This window comes from Rhinatrema bivittatum, chromosome 4, assembly GCF_901001135.1.
Source record: "Rhinatrema bivittatum chromosome 4, aRhiBiv1.1, whole genome shotgun sequence".
Classification (NCBI taxonomy): Eukaryota; Metazoa; Chordata; class Amphibia; order Gymnophiona; family Rhinatrematidae; genus Rhinatrema; species Rhinatrema bivittatum.
This window is the reverse complement of record NC_042618.1, coordinates 336,772,836-336,788,690: the sequence shown is the minus strand read 5'-3', so window position 1 is coordinate 336,788,690 and position 15,855 is coordinate 336,772,836. Positions and strand designations below refer to the sequence as shown.

At 44.7% G+C, this 15,855-nt stretch overlaps 1 protein-coding gene across 1 annotated transcript in view; it reads right to left on the bottom strand.

Annotated features, from left to right (window-relative positions):
- Positions 1–15,855, bottom strand: part of UBE2O (ubiquitin conjugating enzyme E2 O) — a 173,371-nt gene that overhangs the window by 85,596 nt on the left and 71,920 nt on the right. Inside the window, exons 3-4 of the mRNA XM_029600426.1 lie at positions 10,456–10,566; positions 9,388–9,485 (exon numbers count right to left, since the gene is read on the bottom strand). Coding sequence (XP_029456286.1) covers positions 9,388–9,485; positions 10,456–10,566 — 209 coding nt within the window. The remainder of the gene's footprint in view (positions 1–9,387; positions 9,486–10,455; positions 10,567–15,855) is intronic.

Here is a 15,855-nt window from a genome sequence, read left to right as displayed (position 1 = left end):
TCTGGGAAATTCATGACCTCCCAACATTCCCAAGACTCCATCCTTACCTCCCTTCTTGTTTTGAATAGACTGGAACCTAAAGGCTCTGGACTGCAGGCCACCTGCTGACTTTCTTGGCATCACACACAATTAGAATACCTAACGCAGCTTCTAGCCAGAGCTTGTTGCAATATCCTCTAAGGCTCGCCTTTGGGTAATCCAGGAAATTTTTTATTCCCCGCGTGGTTTTACCAGCTTTCCTAGATCTTCACCAAAGCCATTTTCCTTGAAGGAACATTTGGCCCATCTGGTCTTGGAAACTGAATCTGCTGACCAGTTATGTAACGAAGGCAAACAGATAGCTGCAATGGAAGCCATACTCCTAACTGAAGCCTGGACCAATTCATATGAGTGACAAAATGGACACCCCCCACCCCCTGGTTCCATCTGAGCTGCATCCTCCAAGACAGTCTCCCTACATTCCAAGGAACTTTCTTTTATGTTGAGACAAACATAATCCTGTCCTGACAATACCACTGCACACAGCAGCCTGCAGCACCAAACCAGCAGTCTCAGATGTCTGCTGAAGCACAGCCTCTCATTTCCTATTCTAAGCATCCTTGAGGACAGAGTCCCCCCCTTCCATAGGTATAGACGTTCTCCCAATGGCAGCACAAACAAGCACATCCAATTTTGGAATGTTCAGCCTTCCCCTTCCAGAACCAGGAGGGGTTAAAGTTTTGTCATAGTCTTACCCTCTCTTTCAAATTTATCTCTGGGATATCCATTACATAGATATCAACTCATTAACTGATCTACGCTTTGGTTTCCTTAAAAATGAGAAATTACTACTTACCTGATAATTTCCCTTTTCTCTAATAAAGACAGGTTAATCCACAATCAGTGGGTTATGCATCTCTACCAGCAGATAGAGCGGGAGCAAAGTTGATGTCACGGTATATATACCCCTGCTCTGACATTAACCCAAACACACACTTGATAAGCATTAACACAGCCACTCAAGTACTTAGCAACAGGAAACACTGAACTTAGCCAGAGTGTAACATCACTAATCTAGGGACTAAAACTGACACGAGTTATCCCCAGAACGCAGCCACTCAGAACGACAGAACCATAAACTGGCAGGTGAATTAACCCATCTTCATTAGAGAAAAGGAAATCAGCAGGTAAGTAGTAATTTCTCATTTCTCAGCACTCAGACAGCTTAATCCAAGACTAGTGGGATGTTCCAAAGCTACTCCCAAAACAGGGCAGGAGGCTGCCCACAGTACGAGCAACACGACTTGCATAGAGGCTGTGTCCTCCCAGGCCTGCAAATTCAGGTGGTAATAGCTGGGGAAAAAAAGCATGTGAGGAGGAGCACTTGCAGCTCGTAAAATCTCAATGAGAGACTCCAATCGAAGCTCCACCCATGAAACTGCCTGAACTCTAATGGAATAAGCCCTAACCTGTTGAGACTTATTCCATACGTGGCTGTGATAACCTCCTTAACCCAACAGGCTAAAGTAGCCCACTATGTCATCTCATCTTGTTTACCTCCAACATGAAGAACAAACAGGTGGTCAACCTTCTTGAGAGGTTTTAACCTACAATACCATATCAGATGCTTCTTAACTTCCAAAGTCTGCCATTGACAATATTCATCCACATCTCTCTCCCTGTCCAGCACTGGCAGGGAAATTGATTGATTCAAATGAAAATCCAAGGCCACTTTTGGCAAAAAAACCCCAAAAAACAAGAAACCCCATGAACGGAACAGTCGGACCTGGACCGCCCTGGAGACATCCTCGGGATTGGTTCCCAGCAAAAATGAGCCTGAGGTTCGGACCCAATGCGCAGAACCATTCCCCATGAGAAACACAGTCTTCAAGACTTTAAACCTAGAGGAAAGACTACGCAAAGGCCGAAAAGTGAAAATTTCCAAAATTCTTGAACCAGATTAAAGCTCCATGAGGGCATCAGCAACTGCAAGACAGGACAAAAAAGCCTCACCCCTACAACCCTGGGCCACATCCAGATGGGCCAACAAGTATCCGCCATTCACCTGACCCTTGAAAACAGGCAAGAGCTATCACCTGCACCTTCAAGAATGTAAGGGCCTTGCCCTTAAGCAACCCATTATGAGAGAATTCCAAAATGAGTGGAATCTTAACCGAACGAGGAAGCTCACCTCGTTCCTCACACCAAGCCTCAATACTCTCCAACCCCGAACGTAATCTAAAGAAGGGAAGAACTTTTGTGTTCGAAACAAGGTGGAACACACAGCAGTGGAGATTCCATGCTTCAGCAACCAATGGAAAGACAAAATCAAGACAGACCTACACAAAGAATAGGACCCTCTTGCAACAGGTCCCTGTGGACTGGTAACTGAAATGGCCTCCTGGGCCAATCTGGAACCACCAGTCCCATGTGTCCTTCCATCTTCCAATCACTCTGCCCAACACGGGCAGGGGAAAGACATACCATTGCTTGTCTTCTGGCCACTTCTGCTGAAAAGCATCAATGTCCAAGGACTTCAGATATTCTCTTTAACTGAAGAAAAGGAGGAAGCTTCTCATTCTCCTGGATCCAAACTGTCTGCTGAAAGAGTCATCTCTTATATTGTCTTTTCTGCAATGTGGGAGGCATTACTTTCCTGAAGTTGTACCTCCACCCATTTCAAGAGCTGGACTATTTCTTGCAACACTTGCTGGCTCTTGGTGCATGCCACTATCAATGCAGCTTCTGACATTACTCTGAGCACTTGACCCTGCCAGCAGTCAACAAACCGCAAGCATGCCAACTGTATGGCAAATGCTTCCAGATAATTGATGCTCCAGAGATCCTTTCTGCAATCCAGCACCCCTGAGCCATCAACTCCTGACAGTGAGCCTCCCAACCCTGGAGGCTTGCATCTGTCATGCGTACCAGTCAGTCCGGTGTTAGTAGGGAAATATCCTTCCTTAAATGATCCGCTTTCAGCCACTAATGCATTTGATGCTAGTCTTCACCAGTAACTGAAGCCATATCGAGAAGTCCTAATTGTGGACTCCACTGTGCACTGAAGAGGACATATATGTGCACTTGCCCCCGAAACACGTCTAGGGTGGCTATCAAGCAAACACCTTCAGGTAAGACCTTACCACCGGGCGAACTGTTTGCCAATAGTTGCACCTGTGCTATCCATTTCTGAATGCAGGCATCCATGTCAAAACGAACACCAAGATACTGCAGTATCTGAGATGGCTGCAACTTGCTCTTGGTCAACCATCCAACCAAGAAACATCAGCAAGGAAACCACTTTATGCGAGGCCTGAAGACACTCTCCATGCCCTTGGCTCAAATTATCCAAATATCCAGGTACGAGTGGACCAGAATACCATCTTGTCTCATCACTGTCGCTACCACCACAAGAACCTTGGAGAAGGTCCTGGGCATGGTGGCCAAACTGAAAGGTAGTGCTCAAAATTGAAAATGTCACCCCAAAACAGTGAACCACCAAAGCGATGATACTCCTGAATGGGAATATGAAGATACGCCTCAGACAATCCAGAGACAAAACGCCCATGACTGTATTGCCATTATCACTGAGCATAAGATTTGCATGCATAAACGAACCACTTCCAATGACTATTGGCTTCCTTTAGGACCAGGATGAGCAAAAGGAAACCTTCTTAGGTACAATAAAATAAATGGAATAATGGCCTGTACTTTGTTACTTAAGCACTGGAACCATGCCCCCCCCCCCTTCAGCTCAGGGGCCTTGACAACGTAACTTCCACTGCCAGCCTCATTTCCAGAGAGTCGCAGAAAGACACCATGAAGTCATCCCGAGGAATACAGAAATCCAGAGCATGGCTATTCCTTATCACCTCCAGACCCACTGATGTGATCTTGACCATCCCCGACAAGAGGAGATAGGCGAACCCCTATCTCCAGTTCTAGGAGGTGGGTTGGCACACCTTCATTGAAGGGGTTCGAGAAGCATTGCCACCCGAGCCTATGCCCCACCTGGGCCGAAACCTATGCAGAGGTCGAACCCTCTGAGAAGGTGCTTCTCTATAGGGTCAAAAAATGCTAGAAACCCCTAGCATGGCCCTTCAAGTCGAAAGAGCGCAGCGCCTGCTTTTAACCCTCTTCTAAATGAGGAATTTGGGACTCACCCTGCCTATTGGCATTTACTCTAACTCACTCCCAGCACCAAGAGTTATCCTTTAAGGACAATTTCATAAGATTATACATTGAAATTGGAGCAGCTGACCAACACCGCTAACACCGAAGCCACCCCTCTGGCAGAGAGAAAGCAAAGTTGCTTACCTGTAACAGGTGTTCTCCTAGGACAGCAGGATGCTAGTCCTCACATGTGGGTGACATCAGATGGAGCCCGGCACGGAAAACTTGTATCAAAATTTCTAGAAACTTTTGACTGGCACACTGAGCATGCCCAGTATGCCACTATCCACACTCCATGCAGGGTCTCTCTTCAGTCTCGTAAGAAGATTATGAAAAAATAAAATAAGCTACACGAACCCAACTCCACGGGGTGGCGATGGGTTTCCTGAGGGTTAACATCCTACTGCCCTAGGAGAACACCTGTTACAAGTAAGCAACTTTGCTTTCTCCTAGGACAAGCAGGATGGTAGTCCTCAAATGTGGGTGAATCCCTAGCTACAGGCTGGCCCTGAAAAATTATGGGACCAAACAAACATCAAACAGGTGCCAACTCAAACCAGGGGCATTAGGTAGGAAGAGTTGGGTTTACAGCTGAAAGAGGTTCCTGAGGACAGACTGGCTGAATCTGCTATCCCGGTGGCTGACCTTGTCCAGAAAATAATGAGCTGCGAAGGTGTGGAGAGAACTCCATGTCGCAGCTTTGCAGATCTCCTCCACTGGAACTGCATGCAGGTGAGCCACAGAAGTCGCCATGGCTCTGACAGAATGAGCCGTGATGTGCCCCCCCCCCCACAGTTGCAGTCCTGCCTGGTCAGAGCAGAAGGAAATGTAATCTTCGCTCAACACCATAATCTGTGTGAATGGCCTTGGGCTACCGGATGTGATGGGGGGGGAGGGGTGAGGCCTCCTCTCGCTGTGGCCGCTTTAGTGGCAATGCAGCAAGCACCAAGGCCAAGCAGAGTCCTGCACTGCATAAAGATAGCGACTGATGGTGGTGCTTGGCTCAGTCCTTCCCCAGCGCCAAGGACAAAGATAACAATCTAGAGGTCTGGGACTTAGAAGAAATTGATACTGGCTGATCTCCAGTGCCCCCTTCACCCAAAGGCCCCTGGGAAGAAGACTCCGAAGGAATGAGCGGTTCCCCTCAATTCTTGGATGTTGATGCCAGACTGAAAAGAATCAGACTTACCCAATCCAAAAACCTCCATCTTGTCCAGCTGGGCACGGCGGCCCTTCGGGGTCATCTGAGCGCACAATTCGTAGCCCCAAACTTCATGCAATGCTCCAGGCACAGGATGCACATGTGGAAACATTAAGAATATATTCCGAGGGCACTGTGGGCACCGACAGAAGCCCAAGGCTGCCATAGGGCATACAGAAGACTGCAAGGATAGAACGATCGGCGGATACAGAGGTGAGGAAAAAGGAAAAAAAAAAACTCACCAACTGAAGAAAAGTGAAGGGGAAGTGGAAAGAGACCCAGCACATGAAGAAATTGAGAAAATACACACTTTGGGGAGTGTTTTCCGCAAAAAAGAGCACGAGCTCCAGAACCACGAGACAGTAGCTCCATGGAAGAGAAGAGGCTGAAGAGAGACCCCTCATGGACACGTGGATAGTGGCATGCTGGGCATGTTTAGTATGCCAGTCAAAGTTTCTAGAACCTTTGACAGAAGTTTTCCATGCCGGGCACCATCTGATGATGTCACCGATGTGAGGACCACCATTCTGCTTGTCCTAGGAGAAGGACCAAGGAGCAGCCCGCAACCGCCAAAAAGGCGGCAGCCAGTTCCATCACAAACAAGTGCAAGCCACCAGGGAGCAGCAAGGGGCTAAGTTTAATTCATTGCTGTCGCCTCAAGGCCCGCATAAGGATAGTCTCAACTCTCCTATCCTGTGCTTTCTCTGATGCCATTCGCCCTTCTGCAGGAAGGTCATCAGCTTAGAGCCTGCACATACTAGTGCATCCACTTTCGGAAAAACGCAACTGCTCTCTCTTGCTGTAGGATCCCGGATGTACAGCCCTACCAAGGCTTGTCTGCTTAACAGTTTCTGGAGCTCCCCATTCAAGGCCAAACAAGGCACTAAAATGGGTTTCTTCTTTGGCTCAGACATGGAACCAACACCCAGCACTCCCTGTTTCGTCAAAGACAGAGATCAGAGCTGGCGACCCATCTATATGACTCCAAACCTGGAGGAAGTTCTCTATCCTTCAGGGAGTAAGGATCACCCTTACTCATCGGAGCCAATGGGGATCCCATCAGTGGAACCCGCAGCAAGCTGGGGTGGACTCAGACACTTATCCATGGCACCAGACTTATGGGGACTCCACAGCCAGCACTCCTGAACTTGCAGGTTTGGCTGGTTCCGCCAAACATTAGAAAGGACTGCAGCTCTTGAAAAAAATAAAATTCCAAAACCAGGGGTTGTCAGAGAGGCGTCCACTGAGAAGTCTTCCCCTGCTGAAATTTCAGTTGGGAGAACCTCAGAACCAGGCAGAACTTCTGACAGATCCCCCCTCCAGTCCCATTCCCACTTCCTTCTGGGAAGGGCCAGGCTTAGCTAAATATGCAGGAGACAACTCTTCCTGAGCCTCCAGGCAGTGCTGATAAGATTAGAGGGGACATCCTGCTGTGAAACCTGAATATGGCAAGCAGTGCAATCGCAAGGCACTTAGGATTCTTGCTACTGGTGCCATGGTTAAGGCATCCACTAGTAATACGCTTACATACAAGCGTTTGACAATTGTGTGTCCAACTGTGCGTCCTGTACAAGGCAAGCTTGGACAGGATGTCCAAAAACAAGATGCTCAGACTTAGGGCAAGCCAAGAATGGGACGCCTATATTTAAGATAGGTACGTGCTTTTGGGATGTCCTATCTTATGATGAAGAGCTTAGGTGCTAGGATCAGAGGAACACATGAACTATGGACACCCAAAATTTGGACGACCAATCCATGCAGTCTGTATGGATGCCCAATCTGGACGTGGGCGTGAACCGATCTCTGTTTCATGGCAGACTTGCTCAGGAGGTGCACAAACACTGCCGCAGCCTACCACACGGCATCTCAGAAAAGCCTGAGAGCAGGGCCAAGCCAAAAGGCTGCTCAACCCTCCAAAACTGCTGCAATTCCCCAAGCCCCTCACAGAGGTGGGAATGAACATCGGATCGACACGCCAAGGCTCAGAGACCAGAAGGGGAGAGGAATCCCTTTCACTTATGTTTTATTTATTATTATTTTTTTTTTTTTACATCCCCTTATCTGAGCTCAGCCTGTCCTGGCTGAGTACAGAGTCAATCTCTGGCTGTGAGGAGGCTAATGCCTTCACTGCCATGCTCGGCTTCCTGCACCTGCTAGCCTCTCAGCTGATTCTCTCCTGGCAGCTAAGGCCATGCCGGAAAAACAGCTACCAGACTGAGGCACTCGACTGAGAAAGTGATCATGAGATATCACTTCAGGAGAACTTGCCTGAGAGCGTGACCCATAAGGTATCACCCCAGGAGAAGTGGTGCATGATAAATCTCCTTCTGTCTTTTTTTTTAAACAATCTCCAGTAGGGAGATGCATGTCCATCTGCTGGAGCCTGAGAATATGAGCTAATGTCAGAGTAGAGGTATATATATCATGATGTCAGTTTTGCTCCATCTCCATCTGCTGGTGGAGATGCATAATCCACTGGTTGTGGATTAACCTCTCTGAATGCTGAGAAACTTGCCATTGTATGGTGGTCTTCGGAGTTAACAGACTCCTTTCCATTTTTCTTCTGCTATGTTCAGCATTCTTAGGGACTATGAAATTATAGAACACCGTTCCTATTCACAGAACAACCAAAGGCAAAACATCTCCTCCAATTCTTTCTACCTGCCACTTAAATTCTTAAAATCTAAAAATGAAACCAAAGGACTTCCACTCCTCCCAATCCTCCCTCTGAATTCCCAGGTGGTGTTCCCACAGGAGAGAAGCCTAGAGCTGCACTCAGCCCTATAGAAAATGAAGGCCTAAAGCAAACACTCCACAACTCTGAGGAAATAGAGGGGCCAGGAAGAGGAAGGAATCAGCTCCACCTGGAGATGCAGACTAGACCGCTGCAGCATTCGAGACCATCGGAACAAGCATGGGAGGCCCTCACGCTGAGCTACTCTTTTCTTACGGTTCCAGTATGACCAGTTTCCACCATACAGATACTCGCCTTTCTCAACCCCTCCCCTACTTCTGTGATAGGGCAGCATATGGAGTAGTCTCTCGCTCTCCCCCCCCTCCCAGTGTATAATGGCACAATACACATGCATTACAAACTACCGAATGTTTCCCGCACTCCCTAAGAGATGCCACAGCTTCCTGTCCTACCTCAGTCCACTGTCCCTGCCTGACCAAACCACAAAGGAAAAGGAAAAATACCCACACCCACACACCCCAATTACTTTACCCTCGGACGGTAAACAGTTTGTTTGTTTTTTTCTCCTAAAGGAGACTGCTGAAGAGGAGAGAAAAAAAAATGGGGAAGGGGGGAATTCCAGTTACTATATGTAACCGGAAAGAACTTATTTTTATTTATTTATTTATTGCTTTTATATACCGACATTCGATCGAGATATCACATCGGTTTACATATAACTAAACAATAATAACTGGAAGCCCCCTAGACCACTGGCTGTGCTCAAGACTTTCACCTCAGGAGGTGCCCACCCAAATTCCTATCTTCTTCACCAGGCCTTAGCATGGTCTGCTTGCCTGCCATCAGCTGGACACAGAATACTGGCAGGCTGAGATCACCATGGAAGACTAGATACAGAGACATCAGCAAGCCTGATAGTCTATCTGCTGGTTAGGAGGTATAAACCCACATGTCTGGACTACTACGGGGGATAGATAAAGAGGATTACTTTATGTTGGTCCAATAAAAAATAGTCTGCCCTACATGGTTTCAAACGTTTGTGTATAACATTTTTAAATATTCTGTTGGTCCAATACAAAGCATAAAATCTTGAAAAGAATTCTATATTAAGGTACCACACACAAATGGCGTGTGAATAACTTTTGTATTCTTTTTGGAGGAACAATGCAAGTTATTTTCAATATCTTAAAGAAAGCAAGGAGACAAAAGTTACGGCATGTCACACGCAGCTCTATGCTGCGACAGTAGCTACTAGCATTATAAGCTTAATCTGAAGTCTCAGATATGAGGTACCAATTCCTAAGAGGCTTGGATAAGACCAGAAAGTCTAGTTCAGTACCTGGCACCATTGGACAATGTCAGAATAATCTGGTTCTTCAGATCATAAACCTTGCCCAGCCAGCTTTCATAGGCTATATAGTCTCCATACATGAAGGGCTAAAAGGGGAAACAAAAACAAGACACGGACCTATATATTAGAAATAAAATGAAGGTAGAAGGCATTCTCCCTGGCAGGACTTATGAATTATGCATATTCCATTAGCTAGCTGTTTTTTCTCTCACCACCACCTTAAATACAAACATTTTACAGATGTCTTGACGCAAGCTTTAAAATTATTCATGAAAAAAGATTTTATCTAGAGCATTGTGTCCAACTTCATGAGCCATAAGAAATACAAAATCCATTCCTGCTTTCTGGAAACATACACAGTGCTACCACCTTGCCAAATGGCTTGATCAGGACACGGATTTTTCACACATTTTTAGTACAGTGCATACATAATGCTAAAAAAAACCCAAACAACATTAACCTGTTCCATTGTGTTTACAGATATTAAAAACATCTAATGACATTAAACAGTTTATTTTAAATTATCTTTAAGCTTCAGTTTTCTCTGCAAGATCTCATAAATCAAATTTTTTTTTTAAACTTTCTATTTTCAGATCTCATTAATTTACTTTCATGCACTGTTAAGAGTGGGCTCAATAATGCTATCAAAAGGTTTGGCCCCCAGAATCATCATCATTAACCCACATTATTCCCTTATCAATCTACTAGTTTAAAAAGCTATGCATGTGTGGGGAGTTACACAGAATGCGTGAAAATTCTTTATGATATATGGGGCCTCTCTCTGACTGCTAAGAAGCATCTTGTCTGTTTTCTCACAATGCTGTGACAGCGCACCCCCCCCGAATTAGCTTCATAATACTAATCAGTCATCATACGTAGTGGATATAAATCCTGAATTTGAGACACCGTGTAGTCTGGCTTAGATATTTTATTACTGCATATATATATATTAGTGTTATCTCCACATGAATATAAAGACTTGCAGCTACAGGTGAAGTCTACTTTTCCTCCTGAAACCCTGATTTGAGAGAGAAGCAACTGCCCATATGTCCTCACCCAGATATGTAATAAGTCTCTGCTGTTGACAGGATACAGAACACAATTTGTTCCCACCAGCTTCACTGCACAGTCGATACCGACATCAATCACTGTACCACACTGACTGTCCTGCAAGAAAAGATTTGAATTAATTTGAATTACTTGAGAAATGCTGGGCTATTATACCATAAGCCCTCCCCACACCCATGTTGGGTTTTCATGCATGACCATCTAGTGGTCCAAATGTCCTGGATTATTTTGATCTGTCTGGAGTTTTTCTCCTCCCCACCAGTAAAACATACTGCAGACTGCCCTGGCAGGCACTCCTTGTTCTGGCTTTGATTGCTTAAGAACTGCAGTGGCTCATCCAGGATTGTTACTAGTAAGATGATCACTGTCAGGACAATACAGCACGGTGTGCTCAGCCAAGGGTCCATCAATCCCAGGGCAGGCGTTAATTGCTGAGCAACCCGGAAAAGTATACAGAAAAGCAGAAAATACTGCGTTTCTGTACACCCTCCGACTTAATATCCTAGTGATATTAAATCAGAGGAACCAAAAATAAAAAATAAAAAAAAATAAAAAAATCTGCCGCCCGGTCAGCAGGTTAGAAAAACAGATGCTCAATTTTACCAGCATCCGTTTTCCTAACCCATGGCTGTCAGCGGGTTTGGAAACAAAATGCCAGTAAAATTGAGCATCGGTTGTCTGAACCCCCTGACAGGCACTTCTATGCTAATAAGGAGGCGCCAGGGACACGTTGTTGTCCCTAGCGCCTCATTAGCACGACCCCTCATTTAAATACAGAATCGTGCGTCCCAGGAGAGGTGGCTGGGCATGTGTTGGGAGAACAGGTGCTCAACACAGGGCACCCACTCTCCCGTGATTCTTACAGTATCGGCCTGTATGACCGTCTGCTCTAGCAATATGCCCAGGGCATACAACAATAAAAAGAGAAAAATAAAATGTTAGAATATAGTATAGGTAAGAACAAAGACAAAACCACTAGTAAGCTACACCAGCCATTCCAAAAAGACCTAACCAAACTCAGAACTTTTAATGATATCCTCCCTATAATTAACCTTTCCCACCCATCCAGCTACTCCACTTTATCCTCCCTCCGGATTAAAAAAAAAAAAAAGAAGAGTGTAACCAACTCTCAGTATTCAACAGTAAACTGAAAGTAAAGGAGAAACATCCCTTCAAGCCTAATTTAAACCAGGCAAAAATGAAGCCAGCATAGCCAAATACTTGAACATAAGATATGCCATACTGGGTCAGACCAATGGTCCATCAAGCCCAGTATCCTGTTTACCAACTGTAGCCAATCCAAGTGGCAAGTACCCAAACATTAAATAGATCCCAAGCTACTATTCCTTATTGATTAATAGCAGTTTATGGACTACTCCTCTAGGAACTTATCCAAACCCCCAGTTACACTAACTGCTGTAAGCACATCCTCTGGCAATGAATTCCAGAGCTTAACTATATGCTAAGTGAAAAAGAATTTTCTTTGATTTGTTTTAAATGAGCTACTTGCTAACTTCATGGATTGCCCCCTGATCCTTCTAGTACCTGAGACAGTAAATAAAGTGATTTACATTAACTTGCTCAAGTCCTTTCATGACTTTGTGAACAACAACTTTTCCTGTTTCCAAAAGGTCAAATCTACTTCTTCGTGCAGTTCTATTGACACAATATTAAAGAGTATTGGAGAAGAGTAACTAAAGGCTTTATACCTTGTAGTCATAGTCAATTTAACAGCAGCCAAATTAGGCATTTTCAACAGCAGTTACTACTACTGAATCTCTCTCGTCCCAGAATACAGTAACAAAAAAAAAGCAACACTGAGGAAACAGCCTTACAAATCTAGGCATCTTCCTTGCAGTTACATGTTTGGTACATATAAGAATAGTCTGGCTAGCAATTAAAGTATAGGACTGGAATATGATTGTTGCATTACAGTTCTGGCTTATCTCAGCATAAAAGAGTGTATGATTATTTGATTTTATATTTTGCCTTTCAGGGATTTCAAGGTGGATTACAATCAAGTACTGTAGGTATTTCCCTATCCCCAGGAGGGCTTACAATGTAAGTTGGTATGAGAGACAATCAAGGGTGAAGTGACTTGTCCAAGGTTGCAAGAAGTGGTAGCAGGATTTGAACCCTGGTTCGCAGCCCACTACTGTAAACACTAGACTACTTCTCCACTCCAATTAAGCTGGAGGTGGTGGCATGTAGTTTTAGCATTTAGAATCTTATTCAAGAGAAAGGGTTATAAAACTAAATTACTTATACAATATAAAGTGAAATATTTAATTTGTTTAATTTTAGTACAATGCAATGTAAAGTATAGCAGAATATGAACAGTTCTGAATGTGACCATAGGAACAATTATTCTCTTTTGCACAGATCTGCATTGCAGGGCTGCTTCTAGAGGTCATCCTTAGCCAGGTAGAGCAAGAAACTTAATAGTACATTTGCCCTGTCCTTCCTGAGATATATAATCTGGCAGGACATGCTAATGAGTCCACAGTGTTTCTTTCATATTGTGTTTATATGACCCAGAAGGAATGTGGCTGGTGGAAATCTACAGTTTGGTTTCATTAGCTTTCTACAACATATATACTGATGAATGGGATGGACAGCCTGCTTTATCTTATGTCCGATTCCCCAGAATTAAAATGATTCAAGCACCCTCTTTTTTCAATCAATACATTCCTGTTCATCACCTCTCCTCAATATCTGCACTGCATTTGTCAATTTTCAGAAATTGATAAAGACTAGAAAATCAAACTCCAATTACAAATAAAACAATTAGTATGGCTACCCTATCAGATGAGTTACAGTAAATACTACCAACTGCTGAGATAAACCTTTAGAGATTGCCAGAGCAATCCACTGTAGCAGCCATTTCTAATATAGTGGAGGAGTAGCCTAGTGTTTAGAGCAGCAGGCTACGAACCAGGGAAACTAGGGTTCAAATCCCACTGTCGTTCCTTGTGACCTTGGGCATGTCACTTTACCCATTGCCTCAGGTACAAACTTAGCCAATACAGAAAAATGTGCGGGAGAGCTGGCGAGTGCCCACTCTCCTGGGCGCGCGATTCAGGAGGGTGGCCTATGCAAATTAGGGCCCGCGGTAAAAGGAGCGGTGGCTGTCAGCGGGTTTGACAGCAGACGCTCAATTTTGCCGGCGTCCCTTCTCAAACCCGCTGACAGCCATGGGTTCGGAAAACGGACACCGGCATAATTGAGCGTCAGTCTTCTGACCCGCGGGCCGATTTCTAATTTTTGTTTATTTATATATATATATTTTACTTTTGGGGCCTCCGACTTAATATCGCTATGATATTAAATCGGAGAGTGTACAGAAAAGCAGCACCGGCAGAAATTAACGCCAGACTTTGGGCAGGCGTTAATTTCTGAAAGTAAAATGTGCGGCTTGGCTGCACATTTTACTTTCTGGATCGCGCGGGAATAACTAATAGGGCCATCAACATGCATTTGCATGTTGCGGGCGCTATTAGTTTCGGAGGGGTTGGAAGCGTGTTTTCGACGCGCTATTACCCCTTACTGTATAAGGGGTAAAGCTAGCGCATCAAAAATGCACATCCAAACCTGGGCTAACTGTGCCCTCCATCGGAGCGCACTGTACTGTATTGGCCTGTTTGATTGCAAGCCCTCTGGGAATAGGGAAATACCTACAGTACCTGAATGTAATCAGCTTTGAAGTGCCAAAAAGCAGAATATAAAAAAAATCTAAATAAAATATTCCAAGAGTTGCGATTAGCAGAGTCCTGGCTCTTAGTGATTTGGGTCACTGATGAAGTGAATACTCATATACCATTACTTGTTGGAATAAGCTCTTCTTTTCAGAAGTTACTGCTTCTGTTGGTCACTAAAAATGTCATGTTAACCAAGCATGCTTACAAGCTGGCTCTTGGGGGACAATTTCTGCGAGAATAAGCAGGTTTGCTTACCATAAATGGTGTTTCCGTAGATAGCAGGATGAATTAGCCATGCTGTCTGGGAGCATCGACACTACCGGGAGTAGGCGGAGCTTCCCTCAGTTAGTGTCAGAGTTTTCAACTCTGTGCGCCTGTGCGGTCGTCTTCCCGCGCAAATCCATTTCTCTTCTCAGTCTCTTTGTAACCAAGCGAGGTGTATGACCAAAATGTCTAGAGTAGAAAATAGGGACTGTCTAGGGAGGTGGGAGGGATCACATGGCTAATTCATCCTGCTATCTACGGAAACACCGTTTACGGTAAGCAAACCTGCTTTTCCCTGTCGATAGCAGGGCTGAATTAGCCATGCTGTCTGGGAATCCCACGTTCCTGGGTTGTGTCCGTATAGGTTAGTGTTAAAGATTTAGGACCACAACCCTTGTAAAAGTAGACAGTCCTAAGGCTTGGTAGTGGTTGACAAGGCTGCAGTTCCTAATGCAGCATCTGTAGCAGCCTGTTTGTTAATACAATAGTGTGATATGAAAGTATGAAGAGAGAGGACCAAGTTGCTGCTTTGCAAATGTCTATGAATGGTACTCGTCAAAGATGAGCAATTGAGGTTGCTTTCGCATGTTATTTGGTGCGCTTTTGGTTTGCTCATGAGTTTGGTTGAACATTTGCTGTAACAAAATTCAATGCAATAGCATAACCAGTTCGCTATGGTTTGATTGGAAACAGATTGACCTGGGTTGTTCGGATTGAAAGAGAAGAACAACTGAGATGGTCTGGATGGAGAGTGAGTTCTTCGCTTGTAATAAGCTAAAGCTCTTTTGTAGTCCAATGAGTGTAAGATTTTGTCCCGGTCATCGAGATGAGGCTTTGGTTTGAAAATGGGTAAGGTAATTGATTGAGATGAAATGGAGTAACTACCTTAGGTAGCAATGATGGGTGGGGTCGCATAGTGACCTTATCATGGTAAAATTCTAAATAAGGAGAATAATGAAGCAGAGCTTGTAATTCGCTAACTCGCCATGCAGATGTAATGGTGACAAGAAAAACTGTTTTCCAGGTGAGGTATTTGATGCGACAGGAATCTAAAGGTTCAAAGGGTGGAGCCATGAGTTATTCTAGTACCATACTGAGATCCCATGGTACTGGAGGTTTTGTCGTTGGTGGTTTTAAATGTAGCATGCCCCGCATGAATCTGGAGATGAGGGGATGATTAGAAATTGGGAGACCGTTATGACAATGATAAAAACGCTGCAATGGCGCTAATGTGTACTCGAACTGAAGCATATGCTAAACAAGAAAGGTAAAGCGTATGGAGGTATTCTAGCAGTTGGGCTGCTGTGGATGAGAAAGGATCTAGGTGACTAGGTGCACACCAGTCTGCATAGCGGCACCATTTTCCTGCATAATTATGTCTAGTAGACTGTTTTCTAGAGGCAGTTAACACATCTTCTAGATACGA